Source organism: Phyllostomus discolor, chromosome 1, assembly GCF_004126475.2.
Source record: "Phyllostomus discolor isolate MPI-MPIP mPhyDis1 chromosome 1, mPhyDis1.pri.v3, whole genome shotgun sequence".
In the NCBI taxonomy this organism is placed as follows: domain Eukaryota; kingdom Metazoa; phylum Chordata; class Mammalia; order Chiroptera; family Phyllostomidae; genus Phyllostomus; species Phyllostomus discolor.
The window spans coordinates 163,822,560-163,838,663 of NC_040903.2; the positions used below are offsets into that span (position 1 = coordinate 163,822,560).

The following is a 16,104-nucleotide window of genomic DNA, read 5'->3' on the forward strand; positions in this document are numbered from 1 at the left end:
GGGCAGGGTAGGGTGGGGTTGCAGGGCATGGTAGGGAAGCAAAGGGAGAGGGTTTAGATTTTGTCTAAGAAAGAAACCTTTCATTTCACTTGTATGGGGAATCTAAAGGCCAATATAAATGAACAAACAGAACAGAAACAGACTCACAGACACAGAGAACAGACTGGTAGTTGCCAGATGGGAGGGTGGTTGCGGGGGTGGGTGAAAAAGGTGAAGGGATCGAGAAGTGCAGACTGGTAGTTATGGAACAGTCTTGGGGATGTAAAGGACAGCGTAGGGAATATAGTCCCTGATACTGTAATGACCATGTAGGGGGCCCGGTGGGTACTGGAAATATTGGGGGGTCGCTTTGTAATGTATAGATTGTCTAAACACTATGCTGTACACTAGAACATAATATTAATACAAAATAATACCGATTGTGAACAGTAACTGAAAAAAATTTTAATTTTTAAAAAGTGAAGTGTGTGCTGATACGGAAAAGGATAGTAAAGAACATATGAAAAATACAATTATCATTTTCCTTCTTTGAAAATGTACACAATTTACTTTGTAGGTTTTTTCCTCCCCCTGGAAGGGAGGAATAGGGTAGTGAGAGGAGTATGGGAAAAGAAATATATTAGTAGATGCTCAATAAATATTTGTTGAGTATATTTAAAAAGAGGAAAGACATCTTTAACAAAGTAAGCTCTCAAAACCCCAAACAGGCAGCTACACAAATGGGGGAGCACCCCACCTCTGGCACTGACAAAGCGGGGTGCTGACTGACCACCTGGCAGGAAGGTGGCAGCCTGCAGGCTCACGTGCTGCTCGGACAGAGTAGGTGGTGACAGCCGTCAAGGCTCCTTCTGGCTGTGGGACTCTCAGATTCTCTGTCCATTAAAGCTAGTAGCTAGAAAACTCTTCCACAGCAGTTTTCTTACATTGTGCCTGGTACCGAGTTAGTGTTTAATATACGGGGTGAGCAAAAGTAGGCTTGCAGTTGTAATACAATAAACAATACAGTAAGTGATGAATAATACAAGAATAAACTGTGTTTTGTGTAGTCACAACTTTTTAAAGCCTGCTTTTGCCGGCCCCTGTGTATTCGTGGTGTGAGGCACTCAGTGGCAGGGGTGCTCACATGTGTGTGTTTTTTCTGGGGTTGAGGGTGGATTGTTTCTTAAAATGGGTTAATCAGCAGTTTTCTCTGTCCTCCAAACTATCTTCCAAGAATGGTTTTGTTCAAGAACTTTTTTTTTTTTTTACCTCCAGTACGTTGAAGACCAAAGAGGCACTGTTGGATGCCCAATGGCTCATATTCTCCTTGGCAAACTATCCTGGAACAGGGGCGATTCACACCTTCCGTTTGGAACTCTTATTATTGGAAATAAACCCATTAAAGAGGAAAACGCCATTTGGTTGATTTGAATTCATGCGGTTACTAATTAAACAAAGTAGAAGATGAAAGTTTGTTTAAACCATTGGAATATTTATTTACAACCACTGTTGATATCTATAGCAGAAGTGCCTTTACATATGAGGGTAGGGCCCGTGCCAGGAAATAGGAGGATTCTGGTCTCATCGGTTGGAATATGGGTGTAGGAGGACCTGGCTTTACGGCTGTTCAAATGGATTTTTTCCGGAAGGGCCAACACTTTCACACTTTTTATTCAAATTATTAACCAAGGTCATCTCAGAAGGTTCTGGATGCTGAAGGGGAGTGTCGCCTTTCCTACCTAAAGGGGTGAGCCCTCCGGCCCCAAGGAAGATGACGTTTCAAAGGAATGCTCTCGAATGGTTCCTGGAGTTAAACTGTGTTAGGTGAAGAGCTCGTGACTACACGTCAGGGGCCCTCAACTTCCAGGGGGGAGGCCTGGCTGACAGGTTCAGGCAGCTGCAGCTTTGGCGTCATACGAACTTAAACGCACGAACATGCATTTTGAAGACCCAGTTATTCTAGAAAGCAGTCTGAGTAGTGCGGTCCTACATTTCTGAGCCAAGCTGTTCAAAGGGCTGCCGGGAGGGTCGGGAAGATTACGGATGCGATTACTCGCCCTCGTCTGAGATTTCTACATTCCCACAGGCAACCCCGATCCCACTTGTGGCTCGGAAGGAGGGGGCCAAGGCGCAGGGGAGACGCGGCCTAAGGCGCGACCCCTGGAAGCCCAGGCCCGGAGAGGCACTTGGTCTCCCATCCCCAGGGGACCGAGGCTCCCGGGGGCGCCTTTGCCACCGACGTGGACCCGAGCCCTCGGGGGCTGCGCTGCGGGGCCCCCGGTTCCCGGGCCCTTCGCGCCCGTCTCCCCGCAGCGAGCGCGCCAGGTGCACAGGTGTGGCCCGGACAGCAGGCACAGTCAGCGTTAGCGGCGGGCCGGCTTCCCTCCCGCGCGCCCTCCCTCGGGTCCGGCCACCCTGCCTACCTGCGTGTACAGCGCGGCCACCGCCATGGGCGCAAGAGCCGGGGCAGCTCGGGGGCGCGACGGGGCGAGGCAGGGGGCCTGGGCCCGCGGCGTGGAGGCTCCGGGGCAGGTAACCGCGCGCAGGGGCCGCAGCCAGAGCGCCGGGCCACTTGCGGGGAAGTTTTCCAGGGATCCTCAGACTTTCCCGAGGGCGGGCGGCCCGGGAGGAGACAGGTGCGGATTGGTCCCTGCCGGCCCGTCCCGTCCAGTCCCTGCCGCGATTGGCTGGAGCGGGGGCGGGGCGGGGCGGGGCGCGACCCTCCTCCCGGGGAAGCGGCAGCGGTGAAGGGGTCCACCTGGCGGGGGCCGAGCGCTGCGCCCGGAACCCGCGGGAGCGGAATGCACTGACTCTCACGGGAGGAAACAGGTGTGTTCTGAGAGCTGTCCCGGACCAAGTGTTCGCTCTCTTAAGTCGCAGCATCTTTACTGGAAAGAACAGAGGGATATGACCATTTCCATAGAAAATCCAAGAGAATCAACAAACTATTAGAACTTGTGAGAGTTCAGCCAGGTGACTGTATTCAAAATCAAATATAAAAATGAGTAACTTTCCTTTATATCAACAAAAGCCCTTTAGAAAATACGATAAAAAGTAAAATAGGAAAATAAGATATTTACAATATCAACGAAAATACAAAGTGTCCAGAAACTACACTAACAAAAATGCACTTGGCCTTTGTGGAGAAAATGTTTAAATTTGTCTTCAGGGGTATAAAAGGCAAGTAATACCTGCCATTTTCAAGGATGGGAATATTTAATATGGTACAGGTGTCAATTCTACCCAAGTTAATAACATATAAGCCTAATGTAAATGGAATGAAAATCTCAGCAGGACTTTTGGAAAATTGAACAATGATATTTTTTATGGAATAAAGTCCCATCTTGTTTAAGCACCAGCATTCTGGGAATTCTGTGGATTGCTGGAAAACTCCTGCAAGATGGTTCAGCATGTTTTGTACTTTTATGTGTATAAATCTAGCACTTCTATTAAATTGATTCTTGGGCATATTATTCTTTTTTATGTTACTATGAATGTATATAAATGTTTTCTTAATTTCATTTTCCAATTGTTTATTGCTAGTATAAATAGAATTTATATTTGTACATTGATCTTATATCCTCTGAGCTTTTCTGAATTCATTTATTAGATCAAGTAAATTTGTTTTGTGTTGATTCCTTACAATATTCCACACACAAAATAATCATTTGCAAATAAATTCATTTTTTAAAACTTTCCTTTCAATCTAGGGTTCTATTATTTAATTTTCAGGTGCTGATTGCTTTGGTCACAACCACCAGCACAATGTTAGAACTGCAGTGGCAAGAACAGCCAGACAACCTTGCCTTCTTCTCAGCTTTAGGGGGAAAGCATTCAGGTTTGGTTTTCTGGTTTTCTTCCCGTTAATTATAAGGTTACCATAGGTTTTTTTTTTTTTTTTTTTTCCAAACATGAAGGAGTTCCTCCTTCCTAGTTTGTTATGCTGGGGTTTTTTTTTGTTTTTCAGTCTTAATGGAATTGATATATATTTTTCTCTTCCCTTTCTCAATCTGTATGTGTTTTTGAATCTATAGACAGTGGGTCTTTTTTTAAAAAAATTCAGTTTGACCATCTCTACTTCCAGTAGAAGTGTTTAATCCACTTACATGTAATGTGCTCATTGATTTATGATTTATCTTGTTTTCTATATGGCTTGTGTATTTTTTTCCTCTGTTTCTCCTTTACTGACATTTTTTGGTGATAGATTTTTATTTTTTGTGGACAATTTTAATTCCTATGTTTTAAGAAACTATATTCCTTGAGTTAATTTTTAATGGTTCCTCTAGAGATTAAATTATGCACCTGAATTCATCACAGATATTTCAGTTTAATACTGTATCACTTTCCTACAGCTGTTGTAACAAAGTAGCACAAACTGAGTGGCTTAAAACAATGGAAATATGTTCTGTCATAGTTCTGAGATCGCTACTCTCAATGGCTACTCTCACTGCTCAGTGTGGGGCTTCACTGGGCTCCACTCTGATCAAGGGAGCCCTCCAACGGCACAGCCACTAGTTTTCACAGCTCCTCCAATTCTGGCAGAACTACCTCGCCACCTGACACGGAGGAAATGGAGGATCATGGGAGCGGCCCCAGGCAACAATGCCAGACTCCCATTGTTCTTACCCAGAGTTCAGTGGTTTTTCATGGATAACCACTACTGATTTGTTGTGTGCTGTTGGTCCATTTACAGAGTCCTAAAATTGTTCTTGATTCTTTTGTCCAGTGTTGTGCTTGCTTTTTTGAGGAGAGAATTTGTTGAGCTCCTTCCTCAGTCTGCCATACCAGATGTCAAAATCTATTTAAATAAATTATTGCAATATAATTCTTATACTATACACATCACCCATTTAAAGTATACAACTCAAGGACCCTTTAGCATGCATCTATCACAACTACTGATGGCTGTGGAAGACTGTACCTAATAGAGAAATCAGAGAAGGCACCTACAACGGTGTACATTAAGAATAGACACAAAACTACAAGTGAAGCGGTAGCCATGAAGAAAACCGGATGAGAAAGTGAAGAGGAAGGGATTCCTCATACCGCAACTCGGGAAATTTCTCTGTTAAAAGAACTTCGTCATCTAAACAGAGTCAGTCTTCAAGATGTCCTCACACAGAGCTCTGGGTCATATCTCATCTCTGAACACCTTCCCATTGATCCCAAGAAATACTTGGATTCTATCCCTCCTGATCAGTTCACAAATTCTTCACTCGTTAAGAGTCACTTGTACCAAATCCTATAAAGGATTGTTTTGTCACTTAAGAAGAGTTCTATGCAGAGACTTAAAACCTCAAAATCTATTGATTGATGATAAAGGAACAATTAAACGGGCTTCTTTGGCCTTGCCAGAGCTTTTGGAACACCTATTTGAGTGTACACGAGTGAGGTATGAACGCTTTGCCACAGACTTCCTGCAGTGTTGTTGGGGTCAGCCCGCTATTTGACTCCACTTGACATCTGGAGTGTAGGCACCATATTTGTGGAGTTAGGAACTAAGAAACCACTTTTCCATGCAGATTCAGCAATTGATCAACTCTTCAGAATTTTCAGAGCTTGGGGACCCCCATGTGAAGAGTGGCCAGAATGGAATCTTTACGGGACTATAAAAGAATACATTCCCCAAGTGGAAGCCAGGAAGCCTAGCGCTCCACTTGGATGAGAACGGCTTGAATCTGCTCTAGGAAATGTTAGTCTATGATCCTGCCAAACAAATTTTTGGCAAAATGACATTGAATCACCCATATTTTAATGATTTGGAGACCAGATTAAGAAGATATAGCTTTCTGAGAGTTTCCACATGTGGTATTGAGAACAGATAGTTGCATCTTTACTGTCAACTTTCTTTTTATCTTGTGTTTTTTTGTTTTCTTTGTAAAACTTATGCCATACTTCATCTTCTAACTTAAAAATGTAAATATTATTCTATATGAATTTAAATAGTTCTGTATATGCATGTAGATCTCACTGTAACAACTAATTACTATAATAAAACTATAAATCTAAAAAAGTAATAAAGTATACAACTCAGTGGTTTTTAATATATTCACAGATATGTTAAACTATCACCACAGTCAATTTTAAAACATTGTCATCATCTTGAAAAGAAACTTCAGTGCTCTTTAGCTATCACACCCCAGCCCCTCGTTACCCCCTAGTCCTAAGTGGTAGTTAAGCAACCACTTACCTACTCTATGTCATCTCTCTCTTTTTCTTAATCAGCCTGGCTAGAGGCTTATCAATTTTTTATTTATCTTTTCAAAGAACCAGGTTTTGGTTTCATTAATTGCCTCTATTGGTTTCCTGTCCTTAATTTCACTGATTTCTGCTGTAATTTTTATCTCCTGCTTTCTTTGCATTTAATTTCCTCTCTCTCCCTCTCTAGTTTCCTAGAGTGGAAAGTTAGATGGTTGATGTTAGGGCTTTTTTTCCCTAACGCATGGATTTCATGCTGTACATTTCCCTCCAAGCACTGCTTTCACTGCATGTCACAACTTTTGATGAGTTGTATTTTCATTTGCATTTAGTTCAAAGTATTTTAAAATTTCTCTTAAGATTTCTTCTTTGACGCATGTGTTTTTTACAAGTGTGTTGTTTAATCTCCAAGTGTTTGGAGATTTTTCAGCTATTTCCCTCTCATTGATTTCTAGTTTAATTCTGTTGTCATCTGAGAGCATATATTATAGGATTTCTATTCTTTAATTTTAAAGGTATGTTTTCAGCCCAGAACGTGGCCTGTGTGGGAGTATATTCCATGTGCTGTGGGTTTATTGATCAGACATGAACAAAAATCCATTATATCCATACCTTTATTTGAACAATTTTCTATAATAGCTAGGAGAATACAGCATTAATGACGCACACTTACTAAGTACAACATTAGACAACTACAAAGCTTAAATGTCAATCTGATTTTGTTTTGGTTTTCATCTTAGCAGTAGTTGATATCTTGTTGATATGAGGTGAATTATTAACTTATTTTTAAAAACTCCATGTGAGATATGCTGGGATGGGTTCTGTTTAAAACTGGAGTGGGTTGATAATGCCTTTCATTTTTCAGTACCTCTGCTTCCTTTTTCATGGATGAATACTGTACCTAAGAACTTTTAAAAGATGAGCTGTAGTTTGTTTTTCTGTGTAGCTCAAAGTAGAATTCCTTTTCCAGGTCCGACAAGAAAAACTATTTGGAAAATTGCAATGTTCAATTTCATTTTAGTTAAAAAGCATATCCATCTCACAGTCAATTAACAATTAAAGTTAATAATTAAAATACAGTGTTAAGTGTCATGAACTCGTTTCTATGCAACACTGTTAGAGCAATTTAAATTTCCAAGACACAAAAAAGTCAACGTTACTTCCAGGATTCCACAAAAATACATAACTAAGAATCATAAATTACAATATACATATCCACATTTGAAGGGAAAAAATCACCATTTGTTGGAAAAAAATTAAATGGCTCAAATGATTTAGAAAGCCTGAAATGCAGTCTAAAATTTTACAACATATGGTAACAATAAGATATTTGAAAAATGCATAAAAATGTACTGACCTACCAAGCATTGAATTATACATTCCAGTTTCAACTCAAAAACATTTTTCTTTCAAATATTTCAGGCAATATTACAATATTAAAAAGTCATTTTCAGATATTTATGACTCTAATAACACTCATTAAGTTAAGCTAATGAACATTTTAGCTAGACCAAATTATAAAATAAAAAAGGTATAAAATGCATTTTGGCAGATGTGTTACCTAGTACTTTTCAGTTCCTGATCTACTGAAAATCCACTAACTCCAGGCTGATTTAATTTAGGGTAATACAGTAGATTAGAATTTATAGCACTCTTTCTTGTTTTCAATCTTTTATTGTACCGGTTTCTCAAAAAAACTTTTAAAGAATGTCCATGAAAAGTTTTACAGTTATACTCTTTACCTTTATTAAGAAAAGGTCAGTGGAAAACAAGCTATTTAAATACCACCCAGACTCTAACATCTCTGTGTTTCTTCCACATGTTCATCTGCTTCCTTGTGACACAGAGCCCGCCGAACTCAGGAACACTTTCTAAGCCCGCATTTCCCTGGCTCTCTCTGAGACTGCTGCTGCCTCAGAATGCTAATACCTGTCTAGGACTAGCAGAAAAGAAAGGAGGAAGTAACAGGTGGGGGAGGATCATGCAGACTGAGGAGAAAGGAATTAGTGGTTGGAGGCCACACCCAACCAAAACCCTCACAAAACCTTGAGAAACAGGGCCTGATATTCTCTCTAGGCAATGTGTCCCCTTGCAGAGGAAAAGTTGCAGAGAACTTAAGGCAGCTCCAGGAGGGAAGGGAGCAGGGGTTAAGGCGGCCCTCACAGCACAGCCTGAGAAGAAATTACAATGCACTTATTCATGAGCAGAGGCCACGGCAATACACAGCCTCTCTAACACGCATGCACACAGCACACCTCCTAGCTCCACAGTAAACACTGGCAGCATGCACACACAGCGATGTTCAAACAACCCTGGGTGGCAGAGCGGGGTGTATTGAGAGTGACCTTCCTCTTCACTTTGGAGAGGCGTTCACTGCTTTCCATCAGGCAGAGACAGCCTGCTTCTAATTAATGACCTAAGAACAAGAGTACTGCACCCTCCAAGGGAGCACTGACTCATTACATTAAGTCAAACCTAGTCATAGCAGGTAACTATGACGGAAGGAAAACTACTGGGCTCTAGGCTCTTTATCTTGTTAGCACAAAGAACTGCTGCTCGGTATTGCTCACTGCTCAGTTCCCATATGCCAGCTGCTAACTCTGATAAAGAGAAGGAGCGCCTCTTGCTGATCTGGCCACCCCACAGGTACCAAGGGGAACAGACATAACCTCAGGACTAGTTCAAGTGTCCTCGCTGCTTCCGCCCACACTGCTACCGCTGCACACGGGAAGGCGGCTTGGCTGGGGGGCTGCGGGACCTCTGGCAAGTCTGACCTTACCTCTCTCTCAAATATCATCAGCAGACGAGTGTGGCTACATTTTCTACCTTCCAATGCTGCTGTGAGGAGACAGTGAGGTAACAGAGAGCGCACTGAAGTAAAGCATAGCCAATGCATGGTACTGTTCTGTGCAGCTTTCAACAAGACAATTTAAGGGTCAAACAGTAATTTCTGCTTTCTGTTTTATCCTGAATAGTTGAAGTTACCCAGAGGATACTTGACCGTGCTTCCTGGGGAACTCTGTGAACTGGTGACTCTGTGAGTGAGTGTTTTATGGGAGGGGGTGGGGAGGCGAGGGGAGGGACAGAGAAACACTGGGTGAGATCTTCTCAGGACAGTGGCAGGTGCCCCTTTACCTAGGGTCACCAGGGAAGTAATTTCTCACAATAATCACTGTACTGAAATTCTAATAAAGTATTTTCATAGCCTCCCCCAGTTATTAAAAGATTTGATCTACATTACATATACTCAGAAAAAGCCAATTCTAAATTATCCATTAAAATAAAGCAAATCATACTAATTCAAATCCCCCAAGCTCCTTTTAATTGGCTTTGGAATATATACATTTGCACTTCTGCTCCTACAAAAGAAGTGTCAGGTATGTGGGGATTATCGAAAACCTCCAAAGGAATAGTGAAGCCACATTCATGGACTTTACGCCACATTCATCTTCTCAGGCAGATCAAAACCTTAACGGAAGAAAAGCAATAAGGGAAACTGCCTCTAATTTTTCAACTTCGCATTCCAAGGTGGGAGCTGCAGCTGTAGGTAAGAAGTGGGGGCAGAGTATTCCGAAGGGGCTATTAAGACAATGAGCTGCTGTGGTTTTAAGATCTTCCTTTGAATTCCTCTTGTGTGTCCGAGGAGAATTATACAAAAGTAAATTAGTGAAAATGTTGAAGAATGTAAGAGAGAAGTAAGAAGAAATTGTACTAAGATTGGCCGGAAGGGAAGCCACCAGGCAGGCTGGGGGCAGCTGAGGACTGACTCCACCCACTGACTGCACGCAGTCAGATCAGGAAGTAGGCTGGTGATGGGACACTGAGTTTGCAGGAGGCAGGGGAAGAGCGAACAGATAAATGGGTGGGTGAAAGGCTGCTGGAGGTGTGCTTGAAGCTGCAAGAGAAAGTGTGGATGGACAGAAGGAAGGGTGTGCAGTCCTCAAAGTGGCCAAACGATTCCCAGAGTCAGCAGAATATTGCTGCATCCTCAAGTAGCACACAGGGTCATTAGCGGGCTGTGGGGGTCCCTGCTGATAGGGTGCTCTAGTTGTGACTAAGTATCTTTAGGCTGCTAAGAGAAGATAATCCAGACCCCCACCTGGGGTTCAGAGCAGGGCTTGGAGGAAGCTGCAGCCCTGGAACATCAGAACCTTTGTGTGGCCATCCCTGAACAGAGACTCTGGCCCAGGGGAGGAACAGGCTGCTGCACTTTCAGCAGAGACAGCACTCAGGAGACAGACACAGGCCCAGACTAGAGACACTTCAGTATACGAGTTGTCTAGGGGTAAGAGAAAGAGCTGCGATGGCAGTGGGAGCCCCAGAGTGACCCTGAAGACCTGATGAGACTGAGGGCGTGCATGGGACACGTGACACAGCACTGAGCTGGGAGGGCTGGGAGGTTTCTGGGCCAGAGGTGGACCGTGGACACCATGGAGGCATTGTCTGTTTAAGCATTTCCCCACCCAAGTCCCATCCATGCTCTTAAACTATGACACATTCAGTACTAACCAAATGGTTATGAGTTCATCGAAAGCCACATTGACAAACCTGGCAAAATTGAGAGAACCTGAATGAATTAGTAGTGTTTGGGTTGGTTTTGCAAATAAATAAATGTATACAAACTGAATACAGCAGTACGTGACAATAAAAATTACCTAAATGTAACTTTCTAAAAGCATGGACATAAATCATGTACACTGAAGGCGGCTATAGCTTCATAGATTTGTGACACTACATTTTATTAATCCCTCAGACTTAACGGGCACCGAATGCTGGTCTTTGCATAAACATACTGAGGAACTCAGCCCATTTCTCTAGGAACCAAGCTCGGAGAGGAGAGGATGTTAGACACGGAAGGGACCTTAGGACTTGGCTGTCCAACCCTCTTGCTGTGTAAAAGAGGAATTTGAGGCCAAATAAGTTAACAGACAGTATTTATCTTTTAATAACAATCTTTATCATTGATTTGAAATTGTTTTGACTTCCATCGATAATATTGCACATATTTTAATAAAATGTCATTTTATAAACCATCTAGGAGTTAAATTATATAAATCTATGATTGTAATGCAGAACCAGAGTTTCTAATGAATTTGCTTTTGCACAACTTGAAAGATTTATTGTATAAGATATCTAAGAAAAAATGCAGAATACATTTAATTGGAGTTTCAGAATGAAAACATAGAATCTGGGTCTTATTGAGCCAAATCCTCTGTAAAATTCAGCAGTCTTCTTCTATTTCTTATCTATGTCAGAGTATTTCTAACCTGATGGATGCTCTTTAAAGTATCTAGTAGTACTGAGAACATGTATAGAAGCTGCAAGCCTAAAAAAATGGAATCATATTTATTATACTTCTTTTGCTTAATTTATAGGATAATCAAGGTTTTTAAGACCTGAATCATGAATACGCTGACAATGTTCTCTAGATAGTGACTGAGACGAATTCTTAATAAATTAAGAAGAAAGAAAACCTGTCAGGGCTGAATATATGCACTGCGGGAGTCAGCTCTGGGAACTAAAAATAAGTCACTTCACAGAACACCACACCTGCTGTGATACCCGCCCAGGGAGAAACGATGAGCACATCGGTGCAACGCGTCCTGAAAAAGTCATGGCAGCAACAGTTGCTGTCCTGTCTAATCCCACCCCTCAAAGTCTAACGTTTATCACTACGTGACTTTCCAGTGTCTGCTACGCGTATAGGGGGATCTGCAGATATTTGCACACAATCCAGTTGAAAGTGTGATCTGATTGAATTGTAAACAGAACTGATAAACGAGAAGCTTATTGTTGTAGTGCCTAATAAGAGTCTCTATCACTTACATTTTAAAGAACACAGTATGTAGCAGCAATTTAAAATGCTCAGGAAGCTACAGTACAAATGGACTTCTATGTTATATAGCAAACCAGCATTCTTTTTACACCTCTACGTCATAATGACACATATAAGAGAGTTACTTTACTAACTACTATACATATTGCCAGTTTATTTCTTGGATCCAGTTTGACAACATCAACATTGATTCCTAAACTGATATGATATGTACTCAATATTGATTTTTCTTCTGGTTATCACAGAGGGGGGTTTCTGTTGGTACCTTGCTAACATCAGCTCATATCTAGAATTTATGTTTTTTTTATACCATTTAGATGCAGTGAAGATTTAAAATAAATGCTAGCAGCTGAAGACACATTTTTCCCTTCCTTCTGCCATTCTCCTGCACATAAACTCGGGATGCCTAACCAGTCACCGGGGAGTGTTGCTACAAAGAAGCGTAACTTTCTTTCTAAGGTGATGCAAATTAATGACCTCTTGTCTGGAAGCTGACCACTGCGTTTTCTTTACAAATGTGTTTTCAGGAGCTCACTGGAAATAGTGGGTTCTTATTTCAGGCAAGAAATGTATTGTCACTGTTTGCCTTGACATCACTTTCAGACTCGGGATATGAACCCCAGGCCCAGGCTGGCTGGAATCTGTATGGTTTCTAGTGCAAGGGAGGATGGGTTAAAAGGAAAGGTGACAGGAAAGATGTGTTTAGCATCCATGAGCAGCTGAGGAGAGTCTTTCCTGTCTCGTAAACGCATCTGGAAAATTAAAAACAAAACAAAACAGAACGTCAATTCTTTGGATCTATAAAGAAATTTTTCGTCTGCTACAAATCCTACCAAAAACTCCCCAACTAATGTAGAATGTTTACATTTGCTTTATAATCACTTAATTTTCGACCTGGCTGGTGTGGCTCAGTGGAATGAGTGCTGGCCTGCAAACCGAAGGGTCGCCGGTTTGATCTGTGGTCAGGCAGGGCACATGCCTGGGTTGTGGGCCAAGTCCCCGGTCGGGGGCATGTGAGAGGCAACTGATGGATGTATCTCTCACACACTGGTGTTTCTCTCCCTCTCTTTTTCCTTCCCTTCCCTTCTAAATAAATAAAACCTTAAAAAAATCACTTCAATTTCCCAATACGTTGTTATAAAAAAAAAACCTTAATGCGCTATAAAAATAAGATAAATTAATATAAATTTAAAAAATATTAACCTTCAACAAATTGTAAAACGTACATTCAAAATACTGTGTTGGCGAGTCCAAGGAGAAGAACCCGGGAGGTCTTACCTGTATAGTACGGATAAATGACACGGAGACTCTTTCTTCAAACTCATTCACCGGCGTGTACAAATTCAACACTTTGACGATCTGTGAGAAATGAAGTGACCAAAGTCGTCAGCGTACTCTCAAGCACACACTGGCTGCTGATGACCCGGAAACCACCAGGGTCTGTGCACGCGGTTTCAGTTCTGCCAGGGCTGGGGCAGGACCAGAGGGGAGAGGGAAATGGTCCCAAGGCACACGTACCTTTACTATTTGAATTTTTATAATAGAAATGTATTCAACTTTGTACATTTTAAGAAGCAATGTCAATTTGGAAAAATATTCGAACTATACAAGGGAGCATAACATGAAAAGTAAAAGTGCCCCAACTCCCTTCCTCCCAATCTCCCCAAGTGCCTATTTTTGCCAGTGTCCTCGCTGTCTGTTGAGCTACTCTGCATGCACAGTTCATGTGTAATCTGTGTGCAATGTCCGTGCTCTGATGAGATGTGTGACGAACATTACGAAAGTCCAAGAGCAGGCACAGAAACATGTGGGCAAAGGAAAAACGGGTGTGTGGACGCCCGTGCCATCCCTCCTGCCGATGCCATTGTCCCGTGTCCTCCCTTCTCCTCTGCTCACTCCTTCAAGTCAACGCCCTGCTCGATGGGACCTGCTCTGAACACAGTCGGTTTCGCCCCTCGGCACCTCCGGTAGATGTCTCAACACTGAGCTTGCTAGACTCTCTAACAGCAGCATCGGCTGGGTACATGCATCTTCCCCACTAAACTTGAAGTTCTTTTTAAGCAGGCATTGTTCCTTATTTATTGATTTCCCCCAACAACAAGTATGGTCCCTTGAGACAGGCACTCAATTCATCATTCAGTGAATTGAAGAAACAAGAATTATTTGTCTTAAAGTAGAGAAATCTAAAGAATCATTCAATTATAAAATGACATGGAAAATCATCTTTTGGAATACAAGCTACACAGCAGGCCTAGAATGCATGCCCCACTGGGGCAGGGACTTTGTTTTGTTTGTGGTTGCCTCTCAGTGCCTGGGATACACGCACAACCCTGCAGACACGCAACGAACACTGACTGAATGTTGAACGTGGATGACAGTGACTGGGACTGAAATGTGTTACTTTCTGGTAAAATCTTTCTTTGAGATTTATGTATGTATATATCTTCTCTGATGCAGATGAAGGCAGCTCAGAGACAAGAGCAATAGCTAGAAGACTTCTTCATTTACCCAAAGATCACCCGTGAGGAATGTTAAATGATCTCCTGGCAGGGAAAGCTGCAGTACCTGGGCGGTGGTTAAAGCATTGCACATGGAGCAGATGGCCTCGGCGTCGTCGTCTGTTTTCTTTTTCACCTGCAGAAGCTGAGCAGCCTGAATGAGAGGTTCCAGGGTTTCTTTAGCCCCACTGTTCATCAGATTCTTGTCACGCAGCCACTCTTCCAGTTGACTGACATTGTACCTACGCCGAGAGAGCGAGTGAGCGAGAGAGAATGCACCTTTACTGAATGTTGCCATAAATGTCTTGATTTTTTGTGGCTTTGTCAGGAACTTCAGTTCAAGTGACAAGCAGTAATCTTATTTAGTTTTCTTAAATTTTATCAGCTATACTTAAAAATATCATGATAAAAAGTTATGAGGTTATAATCATAATTATATAATAGTAAAAGACTAGAGAATATAATTATCTTTAATGTAAGATAGAAAAGTGGCCATTATACCAAAAGTTATGAATTAAGACGTGCTAAAAGACAAAATGGGACACATTATACGGCTGTGCCCTCATTACGCAATGGAACAGAAAACACTTTGTATCTTCTCTCACAATGTCAGGTGTGAGAATTGACAATCCTTCAAGTCCTCTCTCTTTCTTACGTCCAGTGAATAACAAAACCCTACCTCATAGACGTTGTGCTCCAGCCCTCTTGCCGAGAGAGCCTGGGTGATGGGGACAGTGGCCTGGGGAAGCTCAGGGACAGAGGAAAAGAAAGGCAAGTGGGGGCCACTGGAAGAGACAAAGTCCCCAGGAAACTACACAGATGCTGAGGTATCAAGGGGTGGCCAACCAAGTAACAGTGGTTCTTAAAATAAAATAAAATGAGGTAAATGGACACACAATCGGAATGTAATAATCAGGAAAACAGGAGGAATTACATTATGGCGGGTGCTTCAAATGTACAAACAAAGCTTACAGAGGAAGAAATCCACTACCTGGATATAAGGTGTTAGTGTTAACTACAGTGGATGTGGGTCAGAATGGAAAATTTGAAGAGAACGCCAAGGTTTCCTGAAACTGAGCAACTAAAGACATTCGTGGGAGAAATCTTCTTTTCTCCTCTTAGTGAATATTCTAGCTGTTTTAAAATAAATTATTTGCAAAATCAATTCTATCAGATAATACAGTTATGCTGAGGAGTGGTTGGGCATCAAACTGGGTATAGCTCTTCCTGAAACACAGAGGGACAGGCGTATTTCAAGTGTCAGTGAAATCTGTTAGGCTCTTGTTGCCGTGGGTACAAAAAGGTATTTTGTTTAAAGCAATTTCTAAAAGCAATCAAACATTAGAAATCTTCATTATCATTTGATAGTTTGCTCTTGTACAATTAAAACACACAAAAGAAGAGGAAGCATCTATTTCATCTTTATGTATTTTTCATCATCTCTCCAATCCCTCAAATGAATTAGCTTCACAGTGGAGAAGGGTCCCCAACAAGCAGTGAGTAGGACCTGCCGGAGCACAGCCAGGAGCAGCAATGACTGAGAGAGGAGAGGCCCCGCTGGCAGGGGAAGCGGCTGCATGCCCAGCCCTCCCT

The 16,104-nt window shown here is 42.1% G+C and overlaps 2 protein-coding genes and 1 pseudogene across 9 annotated transcripts in view; 1 reads left to right on the plus strand and 2 right to left on the minus strand.

Annotated features, from left to right (window-relative positions):
• MYO5C (myosin VC) overlaps positions 1 to 2,581 on the minus strand; it is an 88,434-nt gene extending 85,853 nt beyond the window's left edge. For 2 of the 3 annotated variants that reach the window (XM_036033667.1, XM_036033663.1), the window contains exon 1: positions 2,403 to 2,580. In XM_036033667.1, coding sequence (XP_035889560.1) covers positions 2,403 to 2,429 — 27 coding nt within the window. In that variant the 5' untranslated portion in view covers positions 2,430 to 2,580. Of the gene's footprint in view, positions 1 to 2,402 lie in introns of all 3 variants that reach the window. The other variant, XM_036033675.1, reaches the window with a different exon arrangement.
• Positions 2,428 to 6,120, plus strand: LOC118498678 (annotated as a pseudogene).
• A 657-nt stretch (positions 6,121 to 6,777) lies between these two features.
• The window catches only part of MYO5A (myosin VA), a 176,943-nt gene continuing 167,616 nt past the window's right edge, over positions 6,778 to 16,104 (minus strand). For all 6 annotated transcript variants that reach the window (XM_036033632.1, XM_036033649.1, XM_036033646.1 and 3 more), the window contains 3 exons: positions 14,579 to 14,753; positions 13,292 to 13,372; positions 6,778 to 12,765 (listed from right to left, as the gene is read on the minus strand). In XM_036033632.1, coding sequence (XP_035889525.1) covers positions 12,613 to 12,765; positions 13,292 to 13,372; positions 14,579 to 14,753 — 409 coding nt within the window. In that variant the 3' untranslated portion in view covers positions 6,778 to 12,612. The remainder of the gene's footprint in view (positions 12,766 to 13,291; positions 13,373 to 14,578; positions 14,754 to 16,104) is intronic.